Source organism: Aspergillus pseudodeflectus (assembly GCF_044049435.1).
Source record: "Aspergillus pseudodeflectus strain CBS 756.74 chromosome Unknown BJX68scaffold_1, whole genome shotgun sequence".
NCBI lineage: Eukaryota > Fungi > Ascomycota > Eurotiomycetes > Eurotiales > Aspergillaceae > Aspergillus > Aspergillus pseudodeflectus.
The window spans coordinates 2431240-2457619 of NW_027263777.1; the positions used below are offsets into that span (position 1 = coordinate 2431240).

Genomic DNA, 26380 nt, shown 5'->3' on the forward strand with positions numbered 1-26380 from the left:
GAAGAGCTTGTACTGGCTCAAAAAAAGTAATGCACCATCAGCCTTAACAGCTTCGACACCTGGAGCATCCCCCCAGACAACATAATGGATGATCTTTATGATGAGTTAGTCCGAAGCATGCGAGAAGTCGACTTTGGCTCTCAAAGTCCTTATTTGTGTCTTGCGCTGACAGGTCCACTAGGTTTGGTAACTACATCGGCGACGCCGCAGAGTCGGACGAAGAGGTTCAGCACGATGGATCCAAGCCGCAGGCCTTCGACTATGATGAAGCTTTCGGTGCAGACGAGGATGAAGATACGGCTGAGCAGGAATTGATGGAAGTAGACGGTGCGCTGTCCTCATTCAAACGCGATGACTTTTTTTTCCTGACAGTTATGACGCGTGACAGAAGGTCCTTCCAATGCCGTTATCCTACACGAAGATAAACAATACTACCCCAGCGCGCAACAGGTCTATGGCACCGATGTCGAGACCTTGGTACAAGAAGAGGACGCCCAGCCCCTCTCAGAACCTATAATTGCTCCCGTCACACAGAAGAAATTCTCTATCGAAGAGAGCGAGCTGCCACCGGTTTTCTATTCGCGCGAGTTTATGACAGATTTGCTCAACTTCCCCGACCAAGTAAGGAATGTAGCGCTTGTTGGACACTTGCACCATGGAAAAACCGCGTTTATGGATATGCTTGTTATGCAGACACACGACTTTGCTGAACGGCTTGACAGGAAGACAGGGAGGAAAAGGGAGGAACAACTTCGATATACGGACGTGCACCACTTGGAGAGAGAGCGAGGCCTCTCTATTAAATCGGCGCCCATGAGCTTGGTTCTACAGAACACAAAGGGTAAATCGCACCTGTTCAACATTATCGATACTCCGGGACATGTGAATTTTGTGGATGAGGTTGCTGCCTCATCTCGACTTGTCGACGGTGTCGTTCTCATCGTCGATGTTGTGGAAGGGGTGCAGGCAAATACGGAGCAAATCATCAAGCACGCAGTCTTGGAGGATCTGCCGTTGACAATGGTGGTGAGCAAGATGGATAGGCTGATTCTCGAACTCAAGATACCGCCCAGCGATGCCTATTTCAAGCTGAAACATGTGATTGAAGAAGTCAACACTATGATCGAAAATGTCCTGCCCGGGCAGGGCGAAAAGAAGCGATTAAGTCCTGAGAAAGGCAATGTCGCTTTTGCTTGCGCTTCAATGAAATGGTGCTTCACGCTGGAGTCATTTGCCCAAATGTACGCCCAGACCTATCCCCAGATAGAGACGTCGGATTTTGCTCGACGCCTCTGGGGAGACATTTTTTTCAACCCGAAAAGCCGAAAGTTCACACGCAAAGGAGTGGAGGAGAACTCCAAACGGACGTTTGTCAAGTTCGTTCTGGAGCCCATTTACAAACTTTACTCGCACACTCTTAGTGAGAGCCCAGAGGATTTGAAGGAGACGCTCGCTAGCGTTGGCATCAGCCTGAAACCCTCACAGCTCAAGTCAGATGCCAAAGCCCTGCTCGATCTAGTATGCGAACAGTTCTTTGGTCCTGCCACAGGATTTGTAGACATGGTTTTACAACATATTCCATCTCCCGTGGACGGCGCAAAGAGGGCACTGGAGCGATACTATACAGGGCCGCTGGACACCAAGGTGGCTACTGCAATGGCCAAATGCGATCCGGACGGTCCACTCGTTGTTCACGTTACAAAGCTTCTCTCAAGCACAGATGCCTCGCGCTTTCACGCTCTAGGCAAAATACTGAGCGGCACAGCCCGGCCAGGATTGCCGGTTCGGGTTCTCGGCGAGGGATACACCCCTGATGATGAGGAAGATATGGTGAATGCCACCATCTCGGAGACATGGATTCCGGAGACACGATACAACATCCCAACTAGTGGTGTCACGGCTGGAAATTTAGTCCTCCTAGGAGGTGTGGATAACTCTATCGTCAAGACGGCAACCCTTGTGTCTACCAAGTTTGAAGACAATGAGGAGGCACATATCTTCAGACCCATCCGACACATGACCGAATCTGTGTTCAAGGTTGCCGTTGAGCCTGTCAATCCATCCGAACTCCCGAAAATGCTCGAAGGTCTTCGGAAGGTCAATAAGAGTTACCCTCTTATCTCAACAAAGGTTGAGGAATCAGGCGAACATATTGTCCTAGGAACAGGAGAGCTCTATATGGATTGCGTGCTTCATGATCTCCGAAGACTCTTTTCAGAAATGGAAATCAAGGTCTCTGACCCTGTGACTCGATTCTGCGAAACTGTGGTTGAGACGTCAGCCATCATGTGCTATTCAATCACCCCAAACAAACTGAACAAGATCACAATGATTGCCGAGCCTTTGGACGATGGGATAGCTGAAGACATTGAAAGCGGCCGAGTCAGTATCAAAGATCCGATACGCAAGGTGGCCAAGTTCTTTGAGGAAAAGTACGATTGGGATAAACTTGCTGCGAGAAGTATATGGGCTTTTGGCCCGGACGAGATGGGGCCAAACATACTACAGGATGATACCCTACCTTCACAAGTCGACAAGAAACTTCTGGGGAGTGTCCGGGATTCTATAACACAAGGCTTCAGTTGGGGCACCCGAGAAGGTCCTCTGTGTGAAGAGCGTACGTGCCTAATTTCTTTATGATTGTTCTCTCGAAACTAACGGCTATCCCACAGCTATTCGAAACGCCAAATTTAGGCTCACAGACGTCTCCCTGGCCGATCAGGCAATTTACCGAGGCGGGGGCCAAATCATTCCCACAGCTCGACGAGCCGTCTATTCATCATTCTTGATGGCGTCTCCGCGTCTGATGGAACCGATTTATTCTTGCTCCATGACAGGACCTGCAGACGCCGTTGCCTCCGTCTACACCGTTCTGTCACGAAGGAGAGGCCATGTTCTCTCCGACGGACCAATCGCGGGAACCCCGCTGTACTCAGTTCGCGGGTTAATTCCGGTCATAGACTCGTTTGGCTTTGAAACAGATCTCCGGATTCACACTCAGGGACAAGCGTCCGTCAGTCTTGTGTTTGACAAGTGGAGTGTCGTGCCCGGAGATCCATTAGATCGCGAAGTGAAGCTGAAGCCGTTGGAGATGGCGCCCGCAATGGCGACAGCGCGCGACTTTGTGCTCAAGACAAGGCGGCGAAAGGGCCTGCCAGAGGATGTAACCGTGAGCAAATTCTTGGAACCGGAGCTCTGGAAAGGATTGAAAGAGAGTGGCGTTCTAGATTCGTGACCGTAGACATGGACTGGAATGAGAAGGTATTCACTTTGTATAGCCATAATTTAAATCTCAGACTTGGATTGGCTGGTTTTTCGTCAATCGTGAATTTCCCACGTAAAAATTTGAGTTGAAAAATTTGAGATGTCATTGACAAGTCTCGAGCATCTTTGCTATAACTCCCATCAATGTACCGTTTTCGAGTGCAGCGGCAACTCTTTCCTTATCCGCCAGCTGCTTGTTCACTTCATCGGCAGTACTATGTGTGCCCTCCTTGATCTGTACATCGACCCGGAACCGAGGGGGGAGTGATTGCTCGAGTCGAACGCGCACACCGAGGCCAATGACGGTGGCCAGACTGCAATGGGTGATTGTCGGAGTGATGAGAACAGTGACCGTCTGAAGCGGTGATTCGGGTACATCTGGAAGAGCAGGCTTTATTGCAATGTCCGGGAGTGAGACAACCGCCAATGCGCCCAGGGAGATCGGGTGTTCGGGGTCATTGATAGTTGATATAAGATCTTGAAAGTCGTTAGCCAAGGAGTTTCTTACAAGCATCAATACTTTTTGGCAAACACACCATATATTTCTTGCTCATCAATAGGCTCCTCCATCAGTTCACCGTCGCTTTCAGAGTCCGACGGCGACTGTGAGTAGTCGGAGATAGGGTCGAGCGCACCATCGGCGAGCGAGGGCAGCGCGGAGGCGAAGAACTCGCTTCCATATGTGCTGCTCTTGCTGGAGACTGAGGGGCGGAACCGTGTAGGAAGATCGGCCGTGTTCAGAATCGTCGGGTTCGAGTTTTGCATTTCGGATGCCATTTTTTGTTACAGTTTATATTGGCAGGCAGAAGCGGGGGATATAGCTGTACAGTGAATGGTCTATGTATCTCCTAGACTAAGTGGTGCCCAGGGAGAGAGAAGCAGAGGCGGCAAATGAGCCGAGGGAACAACGATTTTCCTCGCAGTAGCCCCGCACCTACTACGGAGTTGGTTTGTAAGGGATCCTATTTCTTCAGGTCCGGTCGTGAGACTGAAGATCCAACTTGATTTAGCTTCGGCGCTTATAACATATTTGGCTCAATAATTAATACGCGCATCAACGGGTAACTAATGACTTGCATGGTAAGCCTTTTTTTTAGGGCTTTAGAGATATTGCGTTTAGTCCATCAGGCAAACTCGTGCTCATGTCTCAGAAGGATGCAGAACCAAGAAGCTTCGAAGAGTCTAAAACGTAGATCAAAGCAAAGATAGGGCTTGGGAGATGCACCGAAAGACTAAATTTCAAGAAAGGGCCAAAGGCCCGAAGTTCCTCCAGGAGCCCAGGCGGAGTCAGCGGCCCTTCGACAGTCAGATCAGTGATGCGAGTGGGTGCCGCACATCAAGCGCCCCCTCAACTCCCGAGGCCGATCTCCCTCCATCCCTCCTATCCAGGCGCTGACGATTCTTTCTCCAGAAACCACTCTTCCCTGGCCCTCACAGCTGGCTTGTTCATTCCTATTTTACTTTGCCTTGTTCCCCTGTGTCCATTATAGTACCTGGTTCGGCGACCTGACTCGATTCTCTGACACTATCCGTTTCAACTTTCCGCGCGATACTTGAAGCATCATAGCTATGATGGACTAGCCGCACCTCTCCTCGACCCTCACCCTGAGTCCCGACACTCCTTTGGGATCAAACTCGTCGCATTCGTGCACGGTCCCCGCTTCTTCTGCTTATATCATTTCACGCTTCTGTGTCGGGTCTAGCCAACCAAAACCCGAGCGGCTCCTATCCCCCTTCATATGCCATTGACGACTCATACTACACGCGCGCTTTTCCGATGGTGACCATCAATTGTATTGTTATGCCCTGTGCCAGTTTACGTCTTTCGAGCACGCAGTCAACCCCGAACTTCTCATAAGATTAGATGCTTCTGGTCCACGATGCGGACCGGATAATCTCAACACGTCCGTTGCCCGTAAGTACCCTCGGCCATTTCTTACTTTCCTCCCCACTGCAAACTCTCCACGAAGCGCGTTGTTCAATTAAGTCTTTACCTTTGACGGCGCGTATGCGATTCGCTTCAGAAAACATGCGTTGTATAACGATCCAACGAGTCACCTATCATACCCCTCGCAACGTTACACCAGCCCACTCTTATCCGATTCTGTCTATCACTTTGGCAATCCTATAGCTGTCGCTGACATTTGCGCACCAATGGTTTTAGGCACTCTATACATAGCCTGTTATACATCTGGAATCCTCACCCTTTTTGCCCCCGGCGGCGAATCTCCTCCCCTTCAAATCGCGATACCATACCGAGCTCATTTTCCCTTTTGGTCACGCCAACCGTCTAAAACCGACATACTCGCGCTTCCAGCACGTATTCCGTGGCTATTACCTTTTTTTTTCTCCGCTCTCATACTACGCGCGCAATAGTATTGGTCTACTTTTTAGTTTCTGACGTCGTCCGGACACGCGGAGACACTTTCGCTTTGGTCCAGTGTGCATATATATTATACAGGGCGATACCGAACTCAGAACTCGTTGACTGGACTGTAGCGCTCTGAACAACGTTGCAGTTTGTCACATCACTTCAGCAAGGATCATCCAACGTTTACATCGTCCACATCTGTCATAATTTTTGGTGCAAGGCGGGCCTTGCGCCTACCTTTATTACCCTAGTTTTCCGTCACTACCGCTGCCTGGTCTGAACTTCGACTTTGTGTCTGAGATAGACTTGTTCTCGGCCTGTCGCAACTCTATTTTGGCAATGCAAGGGTATTCATTCATGCCCCCGACGGGCCCTCCTCGGGAGGGACAAAAAAGTAAGATTGTTTAGCCTCATTACTATCACTCCAATCGCTGAATGTGACGGTGTATTATTCGAATTTCAACTCCGCATGTACCGGAATACTGATTGCTTTGTTTTACTTAGACTATGTTTTTGTGGATGAACACAATCGGCACAAGAGACTCAAGGGTAAGCCTGTGATTCTTGCATAGGATGGTCTATTGCTAAGCTTCATTGTCCAGTTATGCGCGCCTGCAATGGTTGCCGGAAGCGAAAGATCAAGTGTGATGCTGCTACAACAAACACTTGGCCTTGCTCGGCTTGCACACGACTAAAGCTAGTGTGTGTCCCTCCTACTATCGGGCAAGACGGCGATTTTTCTTCAGGGCAATCCGTCGAATCCTACCCTCCTAATTCACTAAGCACGACAGCCGCTCCGGAATCTTCACAATCGCTCTCTTCATATGCTATCCCTCACGCCTACCGGGAAGATGCATCTTCCCATGGTGAAAGCATACATCAGTACAATGATGCGGTAGCCTCATTTTCTCATTATGTGCCACCATCTATTTCGAATCAATCTGGACTTTATGAGACAAGGACAACGCAAGAAGCTGTTCCGTATGATTCATATCAGTCACAGCCAATGTTCTCTGTTTCCCAGAACCAACCTATAGGAACAGCCGAGAGCATTGTATACAGCGAGCACGATCATTCCACTGCCGAAGACCTTAGTGAGGTACTTGGTGAACTCAAGATTGATGAGACTGGCATTGGTAAGATCAAATTTCATACAATCAGATATGACCTTGGCTCATAGTTGTGATGCTAGCACCTTATATTCGCCAGCAAAGGATGGACAGATTAGAACCTGAAATTCCTACTCAGGATGAGGTGGAGGAGGATTTACCCCCTCTCCGCACTGGAGCTGGCTCCAAGATTCGCATTCCCCCGGAACTTATGCCTTCAGACGACGAAGTTATGAACTATTTCAAGATCTATTTTGATGATATACATCCCTACGTTCCCGTTGTCCACCGGGCACAGCTATATTATCAGTGGCAGCATGATCGAAAGTCGATTTCGCCGCTCTTGCTTGAAGCTCTATTCGCATGCGCTGGAAGGCTGTCAGACGATCCCGCTCAGGGCGCCCAGTGGTTGGCATTGGCTAATAGTGAGGCTTCTTCCGCTTTTTTTTTTTGTTTTTCGTCTTTCGTCCACTGTATATTATTGCAGACTAATATTGGTTTAGGACACGAGTCCAGTTTCATGGATGTCCCGCGTCTAAGCACCATTCAAGCAATGTTGCTTCTTCTGAAGGCCCGAGAATCGTTACCCAAAAAGGGGTATTATTATCGTTCATGGCAGACAGTCAAAACCATCATCTCCATGGCCAAGGACTTGGATATTCATGAGCATTATAATACCCACGAAGAAGAGAATGCCTGCAATCTGAACCCAATAGAGTGTTTGGTCCAGACCAGAGTGTGGCAAGCTCTATTAGTTGTGGAGATCATGATTGGGGCGCCTCAAGGTATGATGACCAATGGAATCTCTTACTTGAGACACAGCTATTAATCCTAACAAACATTAGGCCGTTCGGACTACAGTGTAGACCCCCAGACCGTCAATATGCGACCTGAATTGGACATTAAGAACATGGATCAGTATGAAATCGATCGAGCCAGACAGTATGCCTACTTCGTCCGCAACGCATATCATATACGTCTCATTGCGGACATTTATCACAAAATCAAAAGGCAAAAAGACTGGGGATCGAATCCTAAGTTCGTCGAGAAGAATCCGCTCTTCACCGACTGGTTACAAAATCTGCCTCCTGATTTGCAGGTCAATTATCCTCCTGACGGCTCACCTCCATGGCTCCCTTCTCACTTCGTTGGTAACATGCATTCGCATTGCCACTTGGGCATAGTCCTCTGTCACCGGCCACAACTGCTTGCCTCTAAGTTTACCGTAGGTGGAGGTTGGAAAATGCACATGGCATTATGTTATTCATCCGCAAAGTCTCTTTGCAGGCTTCAGGAAGCAATCTTGGCTCGCTTCGGGTTGCCAGGCCTCCTTTTCATGCAACGGGGTATCAATTTCACAATATACTGTATCCTGACATGCACCATGTTGCACCTGGTAAGTCACACCCATATCTTTCTCTGTGCGTTTTGGCTGACTGTTTTCCGCAGGTTGCGATTACCTCTCCTGATCCCGATTTCCATACCGATGCGCGGGAGTACTTCACGCGCCATATGCGGATTCTCGAGCGATGCTCATCCGCTTGGCCAATGCCAGAGATACAAGCGCAGATCGATTCATTACGGCTTGCGTTCTCCGCCAACACTAACCGCCCCTTCGAACTCAAACCCACATTTCCGTACGGCAGTCCGTCGGAACCGTACCAACCCAGTCCTACCCTTGAAACCCAATACCACCCACAACCCAGCCAGATCTCTCAATTGCAGGAAAGGGCTGGCTTCCAGGCGTACCCGATCACCCCACCGATATCAGCTAGCACCGAAGACTCGAAGACTGGTACACCCCAACTACAGCCTCCGGGGATGATTTCATCACACCCTGTTCAGACGGAAGCCCCATTGGTCGATGAGAATAGTTGGGATCCGACTCGTATCATCAAGTAAGAGATACCCTGACCTGTTGTCTCCTATTGTCTTGACACTAATGTAACCTACGCTCAGTCAATGGGATATGGCATTCTCCTTTAGTCCTGCTGTGAACGCAAATTCACCACCAATGGCCATGCCGGGAACATCTCAAGGGATGCAGCCTTCTTTGGTGGACCAGTATGGCTTGCAAACCCAGCAACAAGCTAAGATTGCAGTTACACGGCCTTCACCGGTCGCGCAGCCACAGATGACTGGGCAACCGGTGGTGTTTTCTGCACGTGATTGGCAGCAAAGCGTGGCAAGTGTGTTCGATCCACACGGCTTGAAGAGGCGTTGGAATTACTCTGTAGATATGGGATTGGAGACCAGCCCTAAACGCCAGCGTTGATCAGGCTAGGAGCTGGGCTAACACCTCGCACAAATTACACCCTGTGCGTAGTCGAGAGTGTCTGGGAGGATTAATTAATTGTACAATGCTACAGCGGATATAGATGAACCTCAGCATGATACCCATGGTTATTTCATTCGCATTGGCGTCCGCATTTTCTAGCACTCGGGGCTTTCCCTTCTCAACATTGTCTCCCTTCTCTATACCGTAAATTGCCCGTTCAAGTCCCGAAATACTATTTGGTACTCCTTTACGTAGCCCCTAACCTGAGATTTATTGATATGTGGGATCATCTATGAGTCACACTATCCTCTTGATGCAAGAACTGTGAGCGTCTTTGAGCTTTGCCCACTAAGTATGGACACTTGCTTGATCCATCTCCGCTCATTTCGTATCTCAGAGGCAGATGGACTGAATATGTCTCCTTCATAGATATCAATGGAAACATAAGAAATGCTGTTCGAAAGTACCCCAAGTACGCCTACGGTAAGAGGCAACGCACTCCTCCGGTATGAAAGGGTCAACTTCAGTGATTCTAAAGCCAGCTTTCATTCCAAGGTATCCCATTCAATATCCCAAGCGAGCAAGATTCGAGCTTATGAATCGCATAGCAAATAGCATCGGCGGAAAGCATATCCTGGTAGATATCAAGAGCAGCGAGGCTCTCGCGTGATGGAGTTTCCCACGAAAGCTCGCAACTCAGATTGGAGATGAAAAGTTCATGCATATCCAGGAAGATCAATTCCTTTGTTGTTGACCGATGCCGATGCGCTCCTCGCGAGACCGAACTATCCGTGCCTTGTCGCCAGGTAGAGGCTTCAGCTCGTCGCTTGGGTCAAAATTAACTCTTGATCCATTTTCGGTCTGGTTTCGATTGTTGTTTTGGCGCTCTAGTTTGCGCTGGAGCTCTTCCTCGAACATTGTGAGGTCATCGGATGTGATTGCTATCGCAGTGGGTTTGCGGCGGATCATCGTGAAGTAGGATAGAGCGGTCGTTGGAGATTGAAATCGAAGCAGTTGTGGGATATAGCAGCTACTCTTATGGCTACAGTAACTCCTAACCGAGAAATGTTCGAGAAAAATGTGCCCAGTATGATATATTGTTGCACTCCAGGAATTTGGTTGTGTGTACAGGTGATGGTTGAGTAGCACGTGACTTGAAGATTCCGAAATTCGAGGACGGAATTCTTTCCAGATAACCTCGACCCCGACTTTCACGTCTAGAAGGCAATACTACAAAAGATGCTGCAACCTCGCGGTATGCTACTACGCCCACGGCGGGTAGGATGGATGGAGCCATCTCTCCCGTCAATTCGCCAATTCTCACTATCAAAGACGCTGAGAGACGACCCAGCTCCGCCTTGTAAGTTCGAGATCCCGAATTCCTGTCCGATGCCATGGTATCATTATACGCGCTCGCATTTATTACGCTTTTAAGCCCCATTTCACTGTATCAGTTCGTCTAATTCTTGTCTGGTGCTAATATGACGATGCAGCCAATTCCGCTTCGCCGCCGGCCAAACCTACACAACCTAAAAAGCTGAAGATTCCACCCGCCCTCCTAAAGTTCAAGAACTCCAACACAGACAAAGCCGGGCCACGTCGCTTTGTCGATGCCAGACAACTTGCAGCCTCCAGGCGTCCTGGACAACTTCCGAATGTGCTCAAGGGCCCACCCCGTTTCCAAGGTAGAAAGCCCGGGAGCGCAGGGCCTAGGACACCTTCGCGGGATCGCAAACCAGGTACCCAGCGATCTGCTCAACGGGGGAATCAGAAACGACCGTTCCGAAGACGTCTAGATGATGGAGCAGGCGATACCGCTCTAGAAAACGAACTTGAAGATGTCTACCGTGAGCTCGCGGAGAAAGACAAGCCAACACCTACTCGCTATCAACCTCAACCTCCTAGCCTACAAAACCTGAGCGAGACGTGGCCCTCCTTCCCAACAGATGTCACCGCCACTACCGCTGGAATCGTTGAAAAGCTCTCTTCGCTGGGTGGCCGCATTGCCGATGGCTATGTTCCTCCATATATTCTCGGCAAGCGACTGTCGGATGGGGAATATGTTCGATTCCTGAGTGAAGAGGAGAAGACTCAGGCTTTCGAGGCAGCCAAGAAGTATAGGCAGGAAGATGCAGACAAATTGTCACAGAAGAAGGGGGAGCTTGTTGACCCGCGGCCGGTTGAACTTGAAAGTGTCAAGGCCGAGGACCACCAATTGCTGATCCAATCTCTTGGTCTAGGGAAGTATCCCTCGCTTGAGACAAAGAACGACTCGCCTCTCGTTGGTGAGATTCTGAGGAATCTCCAGAACAATGAGACTTACAACGCGGCTGGGAAGCAATCGCAATTCATGGCAAAGGTGGAATCGCTCCTCGTTCAACCCCGTCCTGCGAAACGTGCTTGAGCAGATGGACGTCCAATTATACTGTACATTATTACCGTTAACCTGCCATACCCGCATTTCTTTTCCTTCTACCTCACCAGCCATATTCATGTAGCAATAGATTTACAGCAGATTGATACGGATCAAAGGACCGTTTGAATCATGAAAATCGCAGGGCCATAAACGTACAGCGGAATGCAAAATAGTATAATACATGATGGTGGAAAACCAATGAAACCATCACAGCCTCAAACTCGTTCCATGGCCTTCTTTGCCGTCTCAAACAAGTCCTTCACTTCCTTTTGTCCCTTTTCAGTCAGCTTGTCCATCTTGTCTTGGGATTTGCGGGCATCGTCAGGCCTGGCGGCCTTCTTTTTCACCAAGGTTTGGAGACGCTTGTGGACAACGCCCCGTGCATCGCGGACACTGTTTGAAGCCTTCTCCATTGCCGCCTTGGCCGCCAGTACCGTCTGATCTCGGGATTCTTTTGTCGGGGGCGGGATTGGAATGTTGAGTTGTAGCGCATTATGCGAGTCCGGCTGCGGTGTGAGGGAAAGGTTGGAGGACAGAATTGCTGAAGATATCGGTTTCAAATACTAGGGGTAGTCGAGTCAGGTCAGAGCACGTCAAAATAGAGTTCAGTGTCTTTGTCAAATTCGCAGGAAGCAAAAGATAGTCTGCCGGAAGGGCTCCTCAGAAGACGTACACTCTCTTCGGCTACCAGTAATGTCACCATACGTCCACCCTTGGGAACAACCTGTGCCAATTCTCCAAGCTTCGCTGTATCCTTTGTGTCTTTGCCCAGCTGCACACGGAGACCCTCAATTGTCTCCGGGTTCAGCCTTCCTCCCACTCGAAGTTTTGAGAGATCATCTTTCAGCCGAGAAACTGCGGCCGCGATTCCGTCCTCGAGCTGCGAGAGGTCCAGCGGGTCATCGGACGAGGCGGATGCCTGCGAGGCCTTTGTCTCGGAGCCTGAAGCTGATGCGCCCTTTGCGTTGTCCTTCTTCTTGCTTTTGCTCAAGCATTGAGAGCTGGAGAAACTGCGCCGCAGGGTTTGCCGCCGGAACTCGATTCCGTATATGGTCCGGAGGTAAGGCCTGGGGGAAGGCCACAATCGGCCAGGCAAGAGCAGCCGGGAAAACGCGGTGCGCTGCATTGCTGTACAAGCGGCGACCTGGGGCAACGAAAGGCTCTTTCTCACTGTCACCTGCAAGGTCAAGCGATTCCAGTGACAGGTTGAGATGCCAAGACGCAGCCGAGGAGAATCTCAACTATTGAAGGGTTCTCAGCGTCGATTCAAAGTTGTCCATCTACTTTGAGGGGAGGAAGGGACTTTCAACAGCGTAAATACTCGGCTGGTTCTAACTCCCACGCACTCCAAGGATCATTCTTGCTGTAGCAGGGCATCTTACTATGTGATACCCTCTAATATTACCAAAACCCAACTGCCCAAGAAAAGTCTCTCCTCCATACAAAGTGCTCCACGAGGTTATCTATGAGGGCTTTTTCGAGCTTTTTTCGAGGTTCTTTATGGAGTCTTTATTTGGCTCTTAGATATGAGGTGTCTTGTGATGTGAGGTACTTTGGGGGACTTAGGGTTACTTTCAAGGCTGTTTCGGGTGCTGCTTAGGGGGCGCCTGGGCTATCAACTTTTTGTCTTGTCGAAGTAGATTAGAAAAATGTCCAATGGAATTTGGGCTAGACACCTGCTATTCAAGTTACTAAGTTAGCTCATTAGTCTGACTATCAATCCATAAGGAGGAGACAAAGCAACAAGCACTTGGACCAGTAGTCCGTCTGTCCTCCCACCATCGTAACGCGAGCATTGCCCAGGATAGAGGCAGCGAAGTTTCTCTACACCAGGCTTATCAAGCAAACCACGGGAGCGATGACCACGCCTTTTCTCGTCGTGGATCCTTAAGTCATGCCCAGGCCCCAAGGTGCTCGGCCATAACTGCCTAAAAGTATGATAGATTAGTGCTGTACACTCTCTGGAGCCAGGGTATGCACCCCTGCCCCGCAGCAGGCAAGGCTAAAGCAGCCCTAGGAAATGATAGCACATTAATATAGCTTGTAAAGAGAAGCAATGTCGCGAGCTGTTCAGGACCATGAAATAGCCCTGGAAGGCACCATCATTGGAACTGAGCGCGCTGGACGATGCTGCTTGTGCTTTCAAAGGACGAAATCTATTCTGATACACGCGTTGAGCCTTTGTATGGTATGCCCATCGGAAACCAGGTCCTTCCTGGTCGTCTAGACTTACATCTATCATGGAGCTTTAAGCGCTGTTTGCTTGTGAATCCAAAATCGAGAGAGTGCCTAAACAATATATCATATAGGCAGGATCTCTACGGACCTCTAGTTTGACCAAACCACTCGTAGGATAAGCGGAGTGGTGCTTTAGCATTCCAGACTCCTCCGGAGTACAACATACAGAATATGAAAGTGGGCACGTGTCAGAGTAATCGAATCAAAAGCCATCCTACGGCAAAGAAGCTTATCTAATCCTCATTGAGCCAGCCCCGCCCCGCCAACCGAAGGGCGAAGGGGAAAAAAGAGTTTTCGAATTCTAAATTTTCATTCACCGCCCGCCGCGCCCACTGACCGATTTTGATATTTTAACACCACTATTCTATCAACCTTTTTTTTTCCTTTCAACGCTTGTTCGACATCCAAACCTCTATATCCTTTTTTTTTTTCTCAAACACCATGTCTGACGAGGTTTACGAGGGCGCCATTGGCATTGACCTTGGTACGTTTTTGGCTCTTGTTTTTCTAAAAGGGAAAAAAAATTGCTAACAGACAAATTAGGCACGACCTACTCCTGTGTCGCCAACTATGAGGGCACCAATGTGGAAATCAGTATGTATACTCGAAAACGCCAGATAGCCCAGTCGAATACCAACCTTGATTACAGTTGCCAACGAGCAGGGAAGCTACACCACTCCCTCGTTCGTCTCTTTCACCGACAAGGAGCGCTTGATCGGTGAGGCCGCCAAGAACCAGGCTGCCATGAACCCTGCGAACACCATTTTCGACATCAAGTAAGTCCCATACATGCTGCTAGAAATGTTCTGTGCTAACATCATATCCTAGGCGTCTTATCGGCCGCAGATTTGATGATGAGCATACGAAGAAAGATGTCCAGAGCTGGCCCTTCAAGGTCGTTGACCAGGGCGGTAACCCTGTCGTCGAGGTTGACTACCTTGGCGAGAAGAAGACTTTCACTCCCCAGGAAATCTCTTCTATGGTTCTGATGAAGGTAAGCTCTTCAGCAACATTCTAGTATATTCCGACTGACCTACTAACACACCCTTGCTAGATGAAAGAAATCGCCGAGACTAAGCTGGGCAAGCGGGTCGAGAAAGGTCAGTGCTATTCAGTTTTGTTACTCTTTCTTTGACTAATTATGTTACAAGCGGTCATCACTGTCCCCGCATACTTCAACGACAACCAGCGCCAGGCTACCAAGGATGCCGGTGCTATCGCCGGGCTCAATGTTCTCCGTATCATCAACGAGCCTACTGCTGCGGCCATTGCTTATGGTCTCGGTTCTGGAAAGTCCGACAAGGAGCGCAATGTCTTGATCTACGATCTTGGTGGTGGTACCTTCGATGTTTCTCTCCTAAACATTCAGGGAGGAGTTTTCACAGTCAAGGCTACTGGTGAGTCCTCAGTCTTTCTTTTAGTGGTATTTTGATACTTGGGTATCATTGAGAGTATCATCCAGTGAGGCTCAAGTGAGGCCTTAAGTGATGCTCAAGTGAGGTCAAAGTGAGGTTCCATATAGCTAATCTTTCTCAAGCTGGTGATACGCACTTAGGAGGCCAGGACTTCGACACCAACCTCCTTGAACACTTCAAGAAGGAGTTCCAGAAGAAGAGTGGAAAGGATTTGAGCGGTGATCCTCGCGCTCTCAGACGTCTGAGAACCGCCTGTGAGCGCGCGAAGAGAACCCTCTCCAACGCTACTCAGACCACTGTTGAGATTGATTCCTTGTTCGATAGCGAGGACTTCAACACCTCGATCACCCGTGCTCGCTTCGAGGACCTCAACGCCAAGGCTTTCTCTGGCACCCTCGAGCCCGTTCAGCAGGTTCTGAAGGATTCTGGTCTTGAGAAGAGCCAGGTCGACGAGATTGTCTTGGTCGGCGGTTCCACCCGTATCCCTCGCATCCAGAAGCTCCTCAGTGAATTCTTTGACAACAAAAAGCTCGAGAAAAGCATCAATCCCGATGAGGCTGTCGCCTATGGTGCCGCCGTCCAAGCTGGCATCCTCTCCGGAAAGGTACTATACCCTAATTTTTTTAGTTTCTCCCCCGAAACTTTAAAACCTTATCCCCGAACTCTTAGGTTCAACGCCGAACCTTCGATAACAACATGCTTATACATCCTCTATAGGCCACCTCCGCTGAAACGGCCGACCTTTTGCTGCTTGACGTCGTTCCTCTCTCCCTTGGAGTCGCCATGGAGGGCAATATCTTTGCTCCAGTTGTTCCGCGTGGACAGAGTATGCTTTTAAACCCCTCCCTCCTGAAGAACAATTCTAACGAGATTTCGATCAGCCGTCCCCACCATCAAGAAGCGCACTTTCACCACTGGTATGTGCTCAGACAAACGGTCTACATTGAAACCTAGCTTCATTTACTGACTCGACCGTAGTCGTCGACAACCAGACCACCGTTCAGTTCCCCGTCTACCAGGGTGAGCGTACCAACTGCGCTGATAACACCTCTCTCGGCGAGTTCACACTGGCTCCTATTCCCCCTATGAGAGCTGGGGAGGCCGCCCTCGAGGTTGTCTTCGAGGTTGATGTCAACGGTATCCTCAAGGTTACCGCTACTGAGAAGTCCTCTGGCCGTACTGCCAACATCACTATCTCCAACGCTGTCGGCAAACTTTCCACTACTGAGATTGAGCAGATGGTTGAGGGTAAGTCATCGCATATCGTTAGTATCTCGTCAACATTGCTGACCGAATCTCTACAGATGCTGCCAAGTTCAAGTCCACCGATGAGGAGTTCACCAAGCGATTCGAGTCCCGTCAACAGCTCGAGTCTTACATCTCTCGCGTTGAAGAGATTGTCTCCGACCCCACAATGTCCCTCAAGCTCAAGCGTGGCAACAGGGAGAAGATCGAGTCCGCTCTCAGTGATGCTATGGCCCAGCTCGAGATTGAGGACTCTACTCCCGAGGATCTCAAGAAGAAGGAGCTTGCTCTTAAGAGGCTTATCACCAAGGCCATGGCTACGCGGTAAATGCTTAATGTGAGAACATGACTGGGTTGTTGAGATTTGGACATAGTATGGACTCCTAGTTTCGGTACACCGGCTGGGAATTGCCATCAAAAGTATCTTCTAGACTTTATACATGAGGGTAGCTTGGGGGCTCTAATGATTTCGACGAGTTTGTCAATACCAAAATATTTCTTATCTTCAACATATCCGGACCCTCTCGCCTACTCTTGTTAACATGAATCGCCATCAGGACTCGACTATATTTGAAGCCCAACATTGGCACAGCCTCTACACCTTCCTTTACCTCGTGCTGTTCCCAAAAAGGGTGTCGTAGTGCGCTTCTTGATGGTGGGGACGACTGATCGAAATCTTGTTAGAATTGTCCCTCAGGAGGGAAGGGTTTAAAAGCATAGAGAATCTTACTCGTAGTATTGATGGGAGAATATTACAACTTAGCATTGTTGTCAGCACCAAAACAACTTTAGTATTTTAGTACATGTACAGTATATATCACGTCCCAGCCTCCGTGTCAATATCCATTATATCATTACCAAACTGCTCGTAATCACTCTTACTGGACTTTTCCAGCTGCCCTGCAACCTGCCCTTCTTTCCCCTCATCCACATCACGCCGATCTTTCGACTGCCCCAGTCTAGCTCTCTCTCTAGTTTCTATAAGTGCCCGTCGGACTTGATCCTTATCCTTTGGTATCGAAAGTGATTCAGGTTCCCTGTAGAGAACTACCTCCTTGCATTCAGGCTTGGCACTTGAGACGAGCAACTTTGGCATTGACAACCTGTCGCTCAGGCCGGGCAGGATCGTAAGACCATCCTGAAGGAATAGGGGTTCCTCCAACTCCTGTTCCAAATCATGGATGTAGACAGTGTGCTTCGTGTCATCTAGCATCATTGCGTCGTCAAAACCGTTGGGCTTAGGAATCAGACGAGGTTGCTCTTGCCGCCTTTCCGGCGAACGGACCATAGCCAAAGGGCCTACGCGGAATGGGATGGTTAGAAAACAACAGCCAGTCACTCAGTCAGATTGTTTTGGTATTATCGGCAACTGCTTCATACCTATTCGCAAACCCCCGAATTTCTTCGCAAGGGGCTGATCATCAAGCTCTCCTTCGGCGGGACGCTTCGTTCCGTGAACTTCCACCTCGAATTGTTGCGCCGCCATCCTTCCCTAGGGTGCTGACGACAAAACTTCGGAAGTTTGATCAAAAAGACGATAACTTATTTCATATTAGATTCAAATTCTTATGAGACCCTATCGGGCCAGGAATAGATCTGAGCCAGTTGCTTGATGCTCGGACCCAGGTTCTCGCGGACTGCCTGGGGGTTGACTCATCTCTCTCCCTTTAAATCAAAAACTAGAACATTCGACAATTTTCACGGCTCCCCAACCCTGCGCATCACACCTCCAAGCTCACGCGCGCAAACATCCGCGATGGCTTCAAAGCAAGACGACGATCAAAAATGGACGGCCAAAACTGTTCGCGACACCTTTCTCGACTATTTTCGCAAGAATGGCCATACTTTCGGTATGTACGAAAAGTGAGGGGCAAGGAGGGGCATTAAAAAAAAAGACAGCATGATAGCTCAAGACGGGGGCATTCTCAACTAACAAGAACATTTACTACATAGTCGCTTCATCACCGGTCGCTCCCCACTCCGATCCAACGCTACTCTTCACGAACGCAGGGATGAACCAGTTCAAATCCATCTTCTTGGGCACCGTGAACCCAAATTCTGATTTTGCACAACTGAAGAGTGCGGTCAACTCTCAAAAGGTTATTTGCACAACTGACACAATCTGCGAGGTCGTCGCTAACATCATCTAGTGTATTCGCGCAGGTGGGAAACATAACGTGAGTGGTCGCGTGCACAATCACTCAGCATGTGGCTAACGCTCTGATATTAGGACTTGGATGATGTCGGCAAGGACAGTTATCACCACGTAAGGCACTCTTCAGGCAGTGTATTGTACAGCTATCCTGACTAATTACTTCTTCAAAAGACGTTTTTCGAGATGCTCGGCAACTGGAGCTTTGGCGATTATTTCAAAAAGGAGGCAATTGGATATTCATGGGAACTACTAACCCAAGTGTATGGCTTGGATCCTGATCGCCTCTACGTTACCTACTTTGAAGGTAACAAGCAAGGTGGTCTTGAACCAGACTTAGAAGCCAAGGAGCTGTGGAGGGCAGTCGGTGTCCCCGAGGACCATATCCTCCCTGGTAATATGAAAGACAATTTCTGGGAGATGGGAGATCAGGGGCCATGCGGCCCTTGCAGCGAAATTCACTACGACCGGATTGGTGGACGCAACGCTGCCTCGCTTGTCAACCAGGATGATCCGAACGTCCTGGAAATCTGGAATAATGTTTTCATACAATATAACCGTGAGACGGATGGTTCTCTGCGGTCTTTGCCGAATAAGCATGTCGACACTGGAATGGGTTTCGAAAGGCTGGTTTCTGTGCTCCAGGATCGGTCGTCAAATTACGATACCGACGTATTCAGTCCCCTCTTCGAGACTATTCGGAGTATTACTGGCGCACGGCAATATCAGGGTCGCTTCGGCTCGGATGATTCGGATGGCATCGACACTGCGTATCGTGTCATTGCGGATCACGTCCGAACCTTGTCATTTGCGATCTCAGACGGAGTAGTGCCAAACAATGAGGGCCGTGGCTATGTTATTCGTCGAGTACTGCGCAGGGGTGCGCGGTACGCTCGGAAATACTTCAATGTCGAGATTGGAAATTTCTTTTCCAAAATCGTGCCGACCCTTGTGGAACAGCTGGGCGATATGTTCCCAGAATTGAAGCATAAGCAACAGGATGTGATGGAGATACTCGATGAGGAAGAAATATCCTTTGCGAAAACACTAGACCGTGGAGAGCGTCAATTTGAGCAGTATGCTCAACAGGCTTCAACGACGGGAGTACAGAAACTGCACGGTGCAGATGTTTGGAGACTTTATGACACTTTTGGTTTCCCAGTCGATCTGACTCGCATCATGGCTGAAGAGCGCGGTCTTGAAATCGATGACCGAGAGTTTGAAGAGGCGCGTGCGAAAGCAAAGGAGGCCAGCAAAGGGCAGAAGAAGACGACAACTGGAGCCGTCAAATTAGATGTTCATGATCTGGGAAACCTGGAAAAGATGAATGATGTGCCCAAGACAGATGATAATGCCAAGTTTGAGAAGGGAAACATCACTGCTCAAATAAAGGCAATTTATCATGGAAAAGCTTTCCATTCATCAACGAAGGAAGTACCCGATGCGGAGCAAATCGGCATCATTCTCGATCGCACAAATTTCTACGCCGAACAGGGTGGACAGGAAAACGATACGGGAAGGATCATCATTGATGGACAGGCTGAACTTGAGGTTGTTGACGTTCAGCTTTATGCCGGTTATGTCCTGCACACCGGCTTCATGAAATATGGATCTTTTAGTGTTCAAGACACTGTCATATGTGAATATGACGAGCTCCGCCGGTGGCCTATCCGCAATAACCATACCGGAACACACATCCTTAACTTTGCATTGAAGGAAGTTCTAGGTGATGGAGTAGACCAGAAGGGCTCTCTTGTTTCGTCTGAGAAGTTGCGATTCGACTTTTCCCACAAATCACAGATTACGGATGCAGAATTGGCCAAGATTGAGGACTTGTCGACTGATTATATCAGGCGCAACTGCCCTGTATATGCCCAAGAAGTTCCTCTCTCAATTGCTCGACGGATTTCCGGAGTGCGGGCCGTCTTTGGCGAGACCTATCCCGACCCTGTCCGGGTTGTCTCCGTTGGCGCCGAGATTGGTGAGATTCTGAAGAACGTGGAAGACCCGCGTTGGGAGAAGGTTAGCATTGAGTTCTGTGGCGGAACTCATGTCCAGAAAACGGGTGACATTAAGGATTTGATCATCTTGGAAGAGAGCGGGATCGCCAAGGGTATTCGGAGAATCATTGCCGTCACAGGAGAGGATGCCCATGAAGTGCAGCGCGTGGCAACGGAATTTGAGAAGCGCCTGGATCAGTTGGAAGCAATGGCGTCTGGACCAGCCAAGGAGCAGAACGCTAAACAGATCCAGGTTGAGCTTAACCAACTCTCAATCTCTGCTTTGAAAAAATCAAAGCTCCGTGAGCGCTTCACGCAGATCAACAAGAAGATCATTGACGAGCAAAAGGCACAGCAGAAGCTCGAATCGAAGAAGGCTTTGGAAAGCATAACCTCGTACTTTGAGGCGGCAGAAAATGCTGAAAAGTCCTGGCTTGTTGCCCGACTTCCCATTTCCGCCAATGCAAAAGCCGTCAGCGAGTCTATAAACTACGTCAAAACAAAGCTACCAAATAAGACTGTCTATGTCCTCGCCGCCAGTCAGGATGATAGTCGTGTCGCACACGGTTGCTACGTCTCAAAGGTAAGCAGAACGTACACCAAGCCTCTTGAATACAACAGGGTCTGACATACACTAGACAATGAGCGACCAAGGCGCTTCTGCCAGTGAATGGGCTACAGCTGTGTCTAGGGCAGTTGGAGGTAAAGCAGGCGGCAAAGGCCCCACGTCTATTGGCAATGGCATTAATCCTGACAAGGTTGATGATGCGATCACTCTGGCAACGGAGTACCTAAGCAGTTTCAAGCTATAGTCCTCGCGACCAACCTCGTTTTGTGTTTTTGAATTGGTGTAGATATATGGCACTTTCAGAGAAATGAAAAGTGGTTCACATTTACATCTCTCCACATTGGATGATGGTGACATCTTGGTTTGGTTTATCTCTCGTGGTTCGAGTGTTCTCAATCATTCGCACAATGTCCATCCCTTCAGAGACTTGGCCGAAAACAACGTGTTTGCCGTTCAGGAATGGGGTTGCGGTTGTGGTAATGAAGAACTGGCTTCCATTTGTATTCGGCCCCGAATTCTAAATATGTCAGCCTCCCTCCCCGGCAATTACTTTATTTCGATAGACATACAGCCATGCTTAGCAAACCTGGACGGTCATGCTTGAGAATGAAATTTTCGTCTGCGAACTTGGGAGTCCCGTAAATCGTAGCTGAACCTGTCCCATCGCCATTGATAAAATCACCTCCTTGGATCATGAAATCCTTTATCTGAGGCGCAATATTTAGATACCAACAGATCGTACGGATAGCCTCCAGGCCAACTTACTACTCTGTGAAACTTGCTCCCTTTATAGCCAAGCGGCCGACCTTGGTGATTCTTGGTTTCTCCAGTGCAGAACTGACGAAAGTTCTCTGCAGTCCGCGGTGTCACGTCCGCAAAAAGCTCAAACTTGACGCGACCGAGGGGCTCTCCTATTGATTTGCGATTACAACATTCAGCTTGCACCCTTTTCTAGCTGAAAATTCGAGCTCACGTACCACCAAGAGCGACATCGAAGAAGACGATGGGATTGGGACTCTGTCTGGAATCTGTGCCGGTACTAGTACTATTCATTTTCCTTCACGTTCCAGTCGCATGTGAAGAAAGTGCTCTTAATCAATGCCAATCGACGATAGAGGGGAGCTGGCAACGATAGACTTGGAAAACCAGGCTGCCGAGGCACCATTCCAGGTGACTTCCGGCCCGAATCATGAGGACCCGCCCCTCCTTTCGGGCGGGCCAGACCCTGCAAGGCTTGGCGCGGATGGAGTAAGATCATCCCGTGATCCATGACTGTCTGTCTCGCCTGAGGTGTCTGTTCGACCACCCTTGAATACCGATGTCCCTTCTTTGACTCCGTCATCAGAAATTCAGAATCAGCCGCGATTCATCGCCAAAGCCCGGGTGGTATCAGGGCATCTGCAGCTCCTATAGTGGCTGCTGTTAGTGATGCTCCAGCGGGTGCATGTTCCTAGGTGTTCCCTGACCTCCTATCGACTCGATGAATTGAACCATCACCGTCGACACCGTCTGTCGGAGTTTCCAGCGCGGCTCTCGCACTATACTCCAAAGGGGTGAATTCGAAGCTGCGCCCTCGTTTGACCGAGTCGAAGAAGAAAGCCCCCTCATCAATTTTATTCGAATCGCGCGATCCATTTCCCAACACCCGCACAGGACACGTCGGTCTTCTAAGTCACAGTGTTCTCGTGATGTCTTCAACAACAAACTCGCCGCCTGCCGCCACTGGCTCAGATGATGGCTCTAATGATGGAGGATCAGGCCCCACTAGTTCACCCCTCTTATTCTTTGTGGCCCTCGGTTTCGGAGTTGTATTTACAAACCTATGGTATGTCCGACTCTGCTATTTGTACACCATGATTCAACTGGTTAATGGTGAAAAAGGATCATTGTCGGCGTCAAGTATTGCTTCAGATATAACCAGCGGAACCGGCAGTTGAGAGGCGAAGAGACAGGGGATCCCATAGACTTGGTCGCAATGCCGCGAACCCACCGAAGAAGGAGAGAGAAAAAGCTAATGACTATGGAGGAGGTTAACGAGCGATTCCCGCTGACCAAATACAAGGTCTGGAGATCTTCTCGAGCAAACGCAGGGCTGTCAACTTCTGGTGGTATATCTGCCCCCGATGTCGGCGCATGTCCAGAAGCACAAGGCGATGGAACATCCGTCGCAGTGGGCGGTACATCATCTCTAATTACCTCCGACGTCAAATCTCATCACCGAGTCGAATCTGCCTCCTCACAGCCATCAAAACCTATTGAATCCGTCGAAGTAAACCCACAACCTGAAGAAAAGACCCTTCAAGAATTCGCACACGCAAGCCATACGTTGTCCAAAGCAAGCTCGGATCGGAATGATAGAGAATCGGGGCATCTGGAAGACCATAACTCGTTGCAAGAGGATGAGAATATCCTACCTTCCGCTGTTTCAATCGATCTTGCTGTGAATCCTGGAGACTCTTGCGCAATCTGTCTTGACATAATTGAAGATGAAGACGATATACGTGGCCTTGCTTGTGGACACGCCTTTCACGCCTCATGCGTTGACCCTTGGCTAACTAGCAGGAGGGCTTCATGTCCCCTATGTAAGGCGGATTACTACACACCCAAACCTCGTCCTGACGGTGCAGAACCAAGGCAAACCCATGAACGTGCTGGTCGTCACACGACGACTCGATTGGCTGGCCCAATTCAACCGCAAGCTGTTTTCATAAGAGGTCGAGTCAATCCTTTTCGCTCAGCCTTGATACTCTCAGACCGTCCCACACAACGGGTCCCGGATGCCGCCACACCCAATCCGTCCTGGCTGACGGGTCGTGGTTTCTGGAGAGCGCGAGGCCATATTGAAAGGGACGACGGGGAACGTCCAGAACCCAATCGGCCTGACTATGATGATCACGGATCGAGGCCATCGCCCTCAAGACTGTTCCGCTTTCCCATGCCCTTCTGGAATCGAGATCGAAGTCGTAGAATGGGTGTCGAAGACTCACGCTCACAAAATGTGTCAACTCCTAGTCAGCTCGAGGCCGGGAGAACTCACTGAGTAGTTGAGTCTCTTCTGTTGTTGTTTTCAACTTTATATGGTGAAATATACGCAATATTCTTGGCATTCTAGGCGCCTGCTTTGGGATGGGAAGGGAGCCTCAGATTCGGTCCATCGGCAGGCTTCGCAGTTGGCTAACGAACGCATTAGGACGGACCTCGACGCCGCGTCCTTTTGATTGACCTCGCGAGTGCAGGTGGATGATTTATTACTCGCGAGGTGGATAATTTTCCTTGTTCATAGCATTATTATATGGGATTTGTTGGTAAGGCGCTCAGGTATCTAGCTGTTGCTCGGAGTTGGTCTATTCGAAGTATGAATCGAGCTGGTCTCCATCTGGGGACTGCGCGCATTTACATACCCCCTGTACTGTATAACCTTTAGTGGCGTTTTATCGTTTGAGATGTTCAGTCGTTTCTACATACCTAGTTGGATATCTACTCAACCGAATATATCAGATGATGTTTGTCTCTTCATCTGTCCACGAAGCGACGTAGTATGATGCAGTGGCTAGAAGGCATGAAATTCAATTTGCCTAGTTTACAAGCATTGACAAGACAAACTCTAAGATAGGATAGTATGGCCTGCTAGTGGCGCCATTATCAAAACAAGGGAAGGATCCAGCCCGAGATCATTTCTGTGTCCTGGGTGCACCAACACCAGCGCTGATGACGCCTGGTAACTCAGCAGTTCCAACGCTATATATCATTCCGATAGCAGTACCAATAACCACAATGATCGCAATTGTGACGCCCGAGATCAAGAAGAAGGGAGAGCTGATGTCCTTCTTTTGGCAAGCGGCCCCTCCCCACCGTACCAACCGTTCCGTACCATCTTCGTTTTTGACGAGAGTGTCGTGGCAACGGCAGGCATAACAGTCACCTTCTGTGCCAGATTTTTTGTAGCAAACTCCATGCCCCGAGCAAGAATTGGTGGACTCGGTGCAGGATGAATTCGAGCCGTAGCAGACAGGCGCTAGAGTGAGCGGAACCTTTGTCTCCTGCTCGGAAAGTACGGGTTGTGCATTCCGGTGAAAGTTGATCTCGGAGTCAATTTTGGTCATTTCCAGCGATCGACGCGAGTAAGACTTATGGGTTGTGTTAGAACCCGGCAAGACTACCGCCGTAGCCCTGTTGCCGGCTAGCCCGAATGAACGCAGGTCGGAGAAGACAGAGTCCAAGTTGCTGATAGAGGTCGGCAGAGCCTCTAGATTCGTGAGAGGCTGCGGGGAAAATTAGCAGCTGCTTGCGTATCGTGCAACAGTGAGACTAACCTTGAGTACGACGCGCAATACAATAGTGCCCATATGCTCATTTATGAAAGATTCACCTGTGCTGATCAAGTTCAGCAGCGCACTGCGGTGCGTCCCAAGGATGTCAGGGAGACATGACAAACCATCCTAAACACCAGCGACCAAGAATCAGCACTATGACCTGTATAGTATGCGCATCCAGTAGTATATCACCTTTTGATCAGGATTGGGGCTTCCTGAACCATAAATCAGACAGCTTTTGCCTCCGGAGTCAAGCAGGTCCTCACGGCGGGCCTCTAGGAAGGAGTCAAAGAAAGCATTCATCGAAGACTCCGTGGGAAACGCGGAAGCTACTAATTCGCTTTGATATTTCGTTCGGAGTGAGGTGTCTAAGAAACGACTTGATCAGGGTCATGTTTATTTGGTTTGTTGACGACTGCGGTGTCGACGTACCAATCGAGTCAGTTAGACCTTCCAGAAGCACAAGAAGAGTATTTTCATATCCATTATCCGTTGGCGAGTTGAACAAAGGGCTAGGAAACCCCGCTAGGTTGCTCAGGAGCTCAATGCTACCCTCATCCGCCCTTCCTATAATCGATGGCGTTGAAGACCCGGATCGAAGGTCTAACAGTTGCTGAAGGGTGGCGCTCGATATGAGAGTTGGTTTAAGGTCTTGCCTATCGATAATCGGCCCAAAAGTATATATCGAAGCTTCTAAGGCACTGGTTCCAATGGCAGTGGCGGCTAGCGTCGTCAAGAAGCTAGAAAGCGCGCGCATGCTGAGATCGAGCTTGGTGCAATGCGTCGCTAATTAGGCTGAGAAGCAACAGTCTTTCCGCTGGCACCTTTCACTTTTCTTGCTTTAGAGGAATAAGTACGCGAGTTGGCGACGATGTTATGGGATTCCACTGGTGGTTGACGTGCGTTGAGCACGACGGAGTACTTTGGCTGTCAACCATAGGTGGTGGAGGCGGAGAAGCCACGGAGGAACCGCTGATCCCCCGAAAATCACGTGGCAATTCCATATCTTTG

The 26380-nt window shown here is 49.4% G+C and overlaps 11 protein-coding genes across 11 annotated transcripts; 6 read left to right on the forward strand and 5 right to left on the reverse strand.

Annotated features, from left to right (window-relative positions):
• Nucleotides 1-30: 30 nt before the first annotated feature.
• BJX68DRAFT_19069 (116 kDa U5 small nuclear ribonucleoprotein component) lies at nt 31-3506 on the forward strand. Its single transcript, XM_071037373.1, has 4 exons — nt 31-104; nt 182-327; nt 389-2617; nt 2673-3506. The coding sequence occupies exons 1-4, from the start codon at nt 85-87 to the stop codon at nt 3233-3235; spliced, it is 2958 nt and encodes a 985-aa protein (XP_070906258.1). The 5' UTR covers nt 31-84; the 3' UTR covers nt 3236-3506.
• Nucleotides 3368-4041, reverse strand: BJX68DRAFT_260963 (iron-sulfur cluster assembly protein CIA2; the record flags this gene model as incomplete). Its single annotated transcript, XM_071044017.1, has 2 exons — nt 3368-3741; nt 3801-4041. The coding sequence occupies 2 exons, from the start codon at nt 4039-4041 to the stop codon at nt 3368-3370; spliced, it is 615 nt and encodes a 204-aa protein (XP_070906259.1).
• A 1448-nt stretch (nt 4042-5489) lies between these two features.
• BJX68DRAFT_19211 (Zn(II)2Cys6 transcription factor) lies at nt 5490-9246 on the forward strand. The gene is made up of 8 exons (XM_071037408.1): nt 5490-6029; nt 6140-6184; nt 6238-6771; nt 6828-7169; nt 7248-7529; nt 7590-8140; nt 8194-8642; nt 8704-9246. The coding sequence occupies exons 1-8, from the start codon at nt 5975-5977 to the stop codon at nt 9017-9019; spliced, it is 2574 nt and encodes an 857-aa protein (XP_070906260.1). The 5' UTR covers nt 5490-5974; the 3' UTR covers nt 9020-9246.
• A 972-nt stretch (nt 9247-10218) lies between these two features.
• On the forward strand, nt 10219-11513 carry BJX68DRAFT_19280 (uncharacterized protein). Its single transcript, XM_071037423.1, has 2 exons — nt 10219-10382; nt 10516-11513. The coding sequence occupies exons 1-2, from the start codon at nt 10262-10264 to the stop codon at nt 11424-11426; spliced, it is 1032 nt and encodes a 343-aa protein (XP_070906261.1). The 5' UTR covers nt 10219-10261; the 3' UTR covers nt 11427-11513.
• Nucleotides 11514-11653: 140 nt separating this feature from the next.
• Nucleotides 11654-12564, reverse strand: BJX68DRAFT_260965 (ribosome-recycling factor; the record flags this gene model as incomplete). Its single annotated transcript, XM_071044018.1, has 2 exons — nt 11654-12001; nt 12112-12564. The coding sequence occupies 2 exons, from the start codon at nt 12562-12564 to the stop codon at nt 11654-11656; spliced, it is 801 nt and encodes a 266-aa protein (XP_070906262.1).
• Nucleotides 12565-14002: 1438 nt separating this feature from the next.
• hscA (putative Hsp70 chaperone (HscA)) lies at nt 14003-16909 on the forward strand. Its single transcript, XM_071037434.1, has 11 exons — nt 14003-14160; nt 14220-14270; nt 14326-14452; nt 14505-14670; nt 14731-14776; nt 14828-15073; nt 15214-15695; nt 15809-15917; nt 15973-16008; nt 16070-16339; nt 16396-16909. The coding sequence occupies exons 1-11, from the start codon at nt 14118-14120 to the stop codon at nt 16662-16664; spliced, it is 1845 nt and encodes a 614-aa protein (XP_070906263.1). The 5' UTR covers nt 14003-14117; the 3' UTR covers nt 16665-16909.
• Nucleotides 16910-17153: 244 nt separating this feature from the next.
• On the reverse strand, nt 17154-17822 carry BJX68DRAFT_260967 (uncharacterized protein; the record flags this gene model as incomplete). The annotated part of the gene is made up of 2 exons (XM_071044019.1): nt 17154-17635; nt 17717-17822. The coding sequence occupies 2 exons, from the start codon at nt 17820-17822 to the stop codon at nt 17154-17156; spliced, it is 588 nt and encodes a 195-aa protein (XP_070906264.1).
• Nucleotides 17823-18092: 270 nt separating this feature from the next.
• Nucleotides 18093-21300, forward strand: BJX68DRAFT_260968 (alanine--tRNA ligase; the record flags this gene model as incomplete). The annotated part of the gene is made up of 6 exons (XM_071044020.1): nt 18093-18186; nt 18290-18435; nt 18487-18513; nt 18567-18602; nt 18663-21071; nt 21127-21300. The coding sequence occupies 6 exons, from the start codon at nt 18093-18095 to the stop codon at nt 21298-21300; spliced, it is 2886 nt and encodes a 961-aa protein (XP_070906265.1).
• Nucleotides 21301-21381: 81 nt separating this feature from the next.
• On the reverse strand, nt 21382-22109 carry cyp3 (putative peptidyl-prolyl cis-trans isomerase; the record flags this gene model as incomplete). Its single annotated transcript, XM_071044021.1, has 4 exons — nt 21382-21573; nt 21626-21763; nt 21822-21967; nt 22034-22109. 4 exons carry the CDS (start codon nt 22107-22109, stop codon nt 21382-21384), a joined length of 552 nt encoding a protein of 183 aa, XP_070906266.1.
• Nucleotides 22110-22352: 243 nt separating this feature from the next.
• On the forward strand, nt 22353-24581 carry BJX68DRAFT_224152 (uncharacterized protein). Its single transcript, XM_071038223.1, has 2 exons — nt 22353-22881; nt 22938-24581. The coding sequence occupies exons 1-2, from the start codon at nt 22745-22747 to the stop codon at nt 24094-24096; spliced, it is 1296 nt and encodes a 431-aa protein (XP_070906267.1). The 5' UTR covers nt 22353-22744; the 3' UTR covers nt 24097-24581.
• Nucleotides 24582-24598: 17 nt separating this feature from the next.
• BJX68DRAFT_224154 (DUF3844 domain-containing protein) lies at nt 24599-26301 on the reverse strand. The gene is made up of 4 exons (XM_071038224.1): nt 25802-26301; nt 25562-25737; nt 25370-25495; nt 24599-25318 (listed from the first exon to the last, which is right to left on the reverse strand). The coding sequence occupies exons 1-4, from the start codon at nt 26124-26126 to the stop codon at nt 24728-24730; spliced, it is 1218 nt and encodes a 405-aa protein (XP_070906268.1). The 5' UTR covers nt 26127-26301; the 3' UTR covers nt 24599-24727.
• Between the last annotated feature and the right edge of the window lie 79 nt (nt 26302-26380).

Coding starts and splice junctions, on each gene's coding strand:
- BJX68DRAFT_19069 (XM_071037373.1), top strand. CDS start 85: ATGGATGATCTTTATGATGA. Junction 105..181: donor ATGGATGATCTTTATGATGA/GTTAGTCCGAAG, acceptor CAGGTCCACTAG/GTTTGGTAACTACATCGGCG. Junction 328..388: donor GGAATTGATGGAAGTAGACG/GTGCGCTGTCCT, acceptor GACGCGTGACAG/AAGGTCCTTCCAATGCCGTT.
- BJX68DRAFT_19211 (XM_071037408.1), top strand. CDS start 5,975: ATGCAAGGGTATTCATTCATGCCCCCGACGGGCCCTCCTCGGGAGGGA. Junction 8,141..8,193: donor CATGCACCATGTTGCACCTG/GTAAGTCACACC, acceptor TGTTTTCCGCAG/GTTGCGATTACCTCTCCTGA. Junction 8,643..8,703: donor GATCCGACTCGTATCATCAA/GTAAGAGATACC, acceptor ACCTACGCTCAG/TCAATGGGATATGGCATTCT.
- BJX68DRAFT_19280 (XM_071037423.1), top strand. CDS start 10,262: ATGCTGCAACCTCGCGGTATGCTACTACGCCCACGGCGGGTAGGATGG. Junction 10,383..10,515: donor AGACGACCCAGCTCCGCCTT/GTAAGTTCGAGA, acceptor ATGACGATGCAG/CCAATTCCGCTTCGCCGCCG.
- hscA (XM_071037434.1), top strand. CDS start 14,118: ATGTCTGACGAGGTTTACGAGGGCGCCATTGGCATTGACCTTG. Junction 15,918..15,972: donor AGTTGTTCCGCGTGGACAGA/GTATGCTTTTAA, acceptor GATTTCGATCAG/CCGTCCCCACCATCAAGAAG. Junction 16,009..16,069: donor GAAGCGCACTTTCACCACTG/GTATGTGCTCAG, acceptor ACTCGACCGTAG/TCGTCGACAACCAGACCACC.
- BJX68DRAFT_224152 (XM_071038223.1), top strand. CDS start 22,745: ATGTCTTCAACAACAAACTCGCCGCCTGCCGCCACTGGCTCAGATGAT. Junction 22,882..22,937: donor GTTGTATTTACAAACCTATG/GTATGTCCGACT, acceptor ATGGTGAAAAAG/GATCATTGTCGGCGTCAAGT.
- BJX68DRAFT_224154 (XM_071038224.1), bottom strand. CDS start 26,126: ATGCGCGCGCTTTCTAGCTTCTTGACGACGCTAGCCGCCACTGCCATT. Junction 25,738..25,801: donor AGGTCTAACTGACTCGATTG/GTACGTCGACAC, acceptor GTCGTTTCTTAG/ACACCTCACTCCGAACGAAA. Junction 25,319..25,369: donor TATTGCGCGTCGTACTCAAG/GTTAGTCTCACT, acceptor TTTTCCCCGCAG/CCTCTCACGAATCTAGAGGC.